Raw genomic sequence first — 6000 nt, 5'->3', positions numbered from 1 at the left:
CAACATTGTGAATTTTAGTTGTAACACAAGATATCTAATTATTATAACAACATTGCGAATTTTAGTTGTAACACAAGATATCTAATTATTATAACAACATTGCGAATTTTAGTTGTAACACAAGATATCTAATTATTATAACAACATTGCGAATTTTAGTTGTAACACAAGATATCTAATTATTATAACAACATTACGAATTTTAGTTGTAACACAAGATATCTAATTATTATAACAACATTGCGAATTTTAGTTGTAACACAAGATATCTAATTATTATAACAAAATTGTGAATTTTAGTTGTAACACAAGATATCTAATTATTATAACAACATTGCGAATTTTAGTTGTAACACAAGATATCTAATTATTATAACAACATTGCGAATTTTAGTTGTAACACAAGATATCTAATTATTATAACAACATTGCGAATTTTAGTTGTAACACAAGATATCTAATTATTATAACAACATTGCGAATTTTAGTTGTAACACAAGATATCTAATTATTATAACAACATTGTGAATTTTAGTTATAACACAAGATACCTAATTATTATAACAACATTGTGAATTTTAGTTGTAACACAAGATCGTACAAGTTTTAATTCCTGTACATAATAGAACCAGTAAATACTGTTGTTCTACATTAAACCTGCAGAGCAAAACATTCTGGTTTATTTTTAATACTCATTAATTAAAAACCGTAATGTCATGCACTTAAGCTGATGGAAATCGAAATGAATTGTTTGTTTGTTGAATTTAGTGTAATGCTACTCCATGGCTACCTGCGTTAGTCATCACTAATTTTGAAATGATAAATGGAAAGCAGCTGTCAACTCTTTACTAATAAATAGTGCGATTAACCGTCACGTTATAAATCCTCTACGTCTGAAATAATGAGAACTTTGTTGACGAGGGATTTCTGTTCTGTAATCCGATGTTTACAAGCCGAGCGCCCCCAACCACCAAAAACGTATTTCAAGCTGCAGTTCTTTCTACTGGGCAAAATATATTTGTTTTCCATTATTAATCAAAAAGCTATACAATATACTATCTTTTCCACGGTCACTGTGGATATCGAAACTCAGTTTTTGGCGTAATAAGCCCACGGGTTTAACCCTGAGTCATTGACAGGGTTAAGTACGAATTAGTTTTGAGAAAACATAAATATTTAAAGATCTAACCAAGATATTTAAGGCAGAACATAGAATTAGAGGATGACCGATTTATTTTTCAACGCACAATAGGTTAACGGCAAGTTTAAGGATTAACAATGTTCAAATCTGGGGTTCGAATTGCAAAGGTGACCAGGGTGCAGACAGCTCATAAAACAACTTAAGAACTTCAACTTCCTCCACGGTTTTCGCAATCACGCAAAGCTCTAAAACATGTCAGTTATATTAAGATCTAATAAATTACGCTAATCTATATATATTACATGTAAGTTCCTCTTCTGTTTTATATTAATTATGTTTCGGACAAAAGATTAAAACGCAGAAAGCTATTGACTATTTAACTATACTTTTAGTGATTATAGAAATAAATCTAAATATGGAATTATCATAGCTAACACCAGCCTCAGATCTTTTTGTTGAGCTCTCACCCCTAATACTTTCGCCCTCCACTAGTACAACGGTAAGTACAGACTTACAACGCTAAAATCAGGGGTTTGATTCCCCTCTGTGGGCTCAGCAGATAGTCAGATGTGGCTTTGCTATTAGAAAACACACACACCTAATACTTTCCAAATACAGTATGCATGCTCATTTTATTAGAACCCCTTGTGTAAATCGCGCAAAACAAATAGATTTTTGCTCCCTCTGGATGTTCACTATCTTGCGTCTAGAAAATGAAAATTCGACATTTTACATTTCTTACGAAGAACTAGTTCAGTAGGGACTTGCTTCTCATTCTCACAGCGGCATGTTTACCGAAACACACCGCAATAAACCGAGTTTCGATACCCGCGGTGCGCAGAGCACAGATAGCCTATTATGTAGCTTTGTGCTTAACTCAAAATAATCAAATTAGTAGGGACTTGAACATAAATAGAACAAATTAGATTTTAACAAATATGTTTATTATAAATGTAAGATAAAATTAATTTATTTTAATCAAGACCTGCAGCAGGTTCTACATGCCTCACCAGTGACCCATTAGGTGGCAAATTTCATGGGCGTTAAAATATTATTTTCATATACTTTTGTGGCTTTTACCATCGGCTGAACTCGCGCTATCCTTCTTCCAATTATGGAGTTCTGTCGGGTTGAATTTGTAAATGTGCAGTCAACGAGCATGGTGCCACCCCCTAATTTCGAGCCATCAAGCACACGTAGTCCACCAGTCGACAGCAACGTAGTGCAATATTTCTGTACCTTATTCAGTTACTTTTAACTTATTTTTACGTTATTTGCTTATTTATTATTTTTATATTATGTGTTGTTTTTTAACCTTAAGTTCTCAATATAAATTACAGAGGATTACGTATTAATGTATAGGAGATTATCAGTCACAATTCGACACTAGGGGTAATAGGACAAAGAAATTAAACGACAATACGGCGCCATCTACCTCATATGTGATTACACAAACTAAATTAATCCAAGTATAACTCAGATTAGCTAGAAATTATTTGAATTATTTTTACGTAATTAAGGAGAAATGTGATGTTTTTAACTACAGTCTATCACTCACAAAATAAACCTAGAAATGTTCAACTAAATAAACCAAGTGCTTTTTATAATTTAGAAATGTGACTTTATTTATTGCTAAGTAAAAAGCCACACAGTGGAGAACTTCTGCTGTGCTCACCGCAAATATCAAGTTTCCTGGTTTGTGTGTGTGTGTGTTTTTCTTATACCAAAGCCACATTGGGCTATCTGCTGTGTCCACCAAGGGAAATCTAACCTCTGATTTTAGCGTTGTAAATTCGAAGACTTACCGCTGTCCCAGCGGGGGAGTTTTTAACCAGCACAAAACTACACAAAGTGCTATCTGTTCGTTTCCCACTACGGGTATCTAAACCCGATTTATAGCGTTGTAAATCCGTAAATATTTCCCTGGCGGGGCGAAAGTATCAAACCCCTATTTTAGCGTTGTAAGCCCTCAGACCTACCACAGATTGAATTTAGTATAACATAACTTATTCAAATTGTTTCAATGATCGATGCTGAGAGTCGCCGTTTCGGGACGTAAAATTGCTACACGATTGTTTTAATGAAATCTGTTTTTATAATAAATGAATTCTTTAAAATATAAATTGTTATATTTGTTGTCAAGTCTGTGGACTCACACTGCTAGAAACCAGGTTTCGATATCCGTGGTGGACAGATCACAGAAAGTCCATTGTATAGCTTTATGTTTAATTTTAAACAAATAAACAAACCCTATTAAAACAAAATTACGGTAATAGAGACGTCCAGTTTTGTTGTGTTTTTTTTCAGTCGAAAAATAATAAGCATCTACTGAGGGCAATAGCTTTTCATTTAACGAACTGATACCTCTACATGATAAATATTATATGAAGTTATATGTATTAAATAATATACAATTAAAAAAAACCTGATCAAGCACGTAGAAAAAGAAGAAGCGAGAATTACACACGTTTCTAAATACCAACTGCAACTAAAATTAAAATGTGGAAAGTTTTGAAATCGTTGCTAAAGTTATAAAAGTTTTGATAAAGATTGGTATTATGACGTCAAAGGAAGCGAAGTGAAATAAATAGAAACGGTTAAACCTGCAAAAAGCAGTAGTGGATACAATGGAAACACTTTCTACTGCTGGCATTATAGTGTGAAAGTAATTAAAAATATAGACAATGATAAAAGTACCTTATTTAGCCCGGACTGTTGAAAGTGTATAAACATTATTAAAAGTAAATTCTTAAGCCTAAAATGTAGACTGGAAGTAATGAAACGTATAAACAATAGTAAAAATACATTGTTCAGCCGTCAATGTATGATGTGAGTAATAAAACGTATAGACAATAGTAGAAATACATTGTTCAGCCGTCAATGTAGGATGTGACTGATGAAACGCATACAGAAACTAACAGAAGCACTTTTTCCTACCGTACTGTATAAAGTGTAATAAAAATTAGTAAAACACTTTATAACGTACTGTAAAAATGTGAAATAATATTACATGAATTTCTTGCTCTTCCATGATGAATTAGAAACAGGTTAGAAAACACTGAGACTCAAGGTGTTAAGTTATACCACGTGTTTATTAAACGTGTTTCTACAGCGAAGCCATGTGTCTACAGGTATGAATATAGCTGAAGCTTTACAAGACTTACCACTAAATGTTTATTGGAAAATTAAGCATGAGGAAAAAACAACAACATAAGCTTTTGTAACACCTAACATCTTCAGATATTAAAGTACCATACTACTTTAGGTATCCATAGGCGGAAACAATGCTACCAATGTGAAACGTAACTATGAAAATATCACGCAACAACGCTAACACTTTGAAGCGGAAATTATGGTAATGCGTCCTGTGTGAAATGGTAACTATGGTAATGTCATGTGCCGGTAAAGTTCGCTAGGAGTACATTCTTTAATGGAATCATATTCTCCTTCGTCCATGTCTTCATTCTCTGTTCTTATCTCCATCTTCTGGACAATTAGTCGAAGAAGTTGTAGCTGTTCACTCATTACTTTCGATATCTCACTAAGCCTAAACGGACAAAGCAAAACTTCGCTATGAGAATGTGGCGATTCTCGGTTAAAAATAATAACAATGATAAATTATTCAGCATTACAATTACACGAATGTTGAACGAACCTTATGTTTCTTATGTAAGTCACATACAATTATTCCATATAAATATCAGATGGTAAGTTAATTAACTATTATTGTCTAAGAATATACAACAAGAAATAGATTAATAATTCCATTTGTATAGCTAAAAGAACCAAAATGATACTCCTATAACGTCTCAGTGAGTTATTTTAAAGTAGAATTAGAGAAGATAGACAGTACAATAAGTTATAATCTAAAGATGGATAGCAGAAGACATACAATTGGATGACCGGATGTTATTATGGCTCAATTACGGTATCAATCTTGATGTATATGTATTATCTCTGGTTGAAAACAAAATACCAGATATTAACTTGTGTGTTTTGCCTTCTGTACAACTATGATTGTTTGTTTGTTTGTTGAATTTCTTGCAAAGCTACACGAGGGCTTTTTTGCGCAATCGTCTCTATCTTAGTATTTTACGACTATAGGGAAGGCAGCTAGTGATTACAACCCACCACCAACTTTTGGGTTACTCTTTCATCAACGAATAGTGGGATCGAACATCACATTATAACGCCCCCACGGCTGAAAGGGCTAGCATGTTTGGTGTAATGTGGATTCGAACCCGCGACCGTCAGGTTACCACAAGGCCATGCCGGCCACATAGATCACAAGAACAGCATCGCATGCACGGTGTGTAAAAATTAATTGAAAAAAAACAACAACAAAATGTAAAAAGCAAAAAGTCGGAAAATGCATATGATATTACCTGATACAAAACCAAAATAATTAACTTTACGGAATACACTTAAAATACAGAACGTGGAAAAACATTTTTGGCAATTAAAAAAAAAGAAACTTTATTACATGATATGTTCAGAGGATGTTAAAAATGTTAAGAAGTTCTCAATAGTTTTATATATTAGAAACTTATTCTTTAAATAAAGAAAAGTAATTTGAGCTCAACAAATATTAGTGTATTCAGTTTCCTAGATCGCTTTCCAGTAGTTTGGTCTACGATGTTTTGTGTAGTTTCTAAGAAAAGATACGTTAATGCTTTGAAAGGACGCTTTTAATATCATGTTAGAACTATATCAGTGATTTCAGTATTTCATAAAAACGACTTTAAAGCTTCATAATTGTACAGGGCCATGTTATAACGTCCCCACAGCGTTATAACACTTGTAAATACTATAACGTATGAAGCCACCGCATCCAAGTGGATAATGATCTACGAGGATAT

The 6000-nt window shown here is 33.1% G+C and overlaps 1 protein-coding gene across 1 annotated transcript in view; it reads right to left on the bottom strand.

Annotated features, from left to right (window-relative positions):
* Positions 1–4218: 4218 nt before the first annotated feature.
* TrpA1 (Transient receptor potential cation channel A1) overlaps positions 4219–6000 on the bottom strand; it is a 67469-nt gene continuing 65687 nt past the window's right edge. Inside the window, exon 25 of the mRNA XM_076479068.1 lies at positions 4219–4688. Coding sequence (XP_076335183.1) covers positions 4523–4688 — 166 coding nt within the window. The 3' untranslated portion in view covers positions 4219–4522. The remainder of the gene's footprint in view (positions 4689–6000) is intronic.

Source organism: Tachypleus tridentatus, chromosome 13 (genome assembly GCF_004210375.1).
Source record: "Tachypleus tridentatus isolate NWPU-2018 chromosome 13, ASM421037v1, whole genome shotgun sequence".
Lineage (NCBI taxonomy): Eukaryota > Metazoa > Arthropoda > Merostomata > Xiphosura > Limulidae > Tachypleus > Tachypleus tridentatus.
Note: the sequence above shows the minus strand (reverse complement) of the source record. Positions and strands in the feature narration are given on the sequence as shown.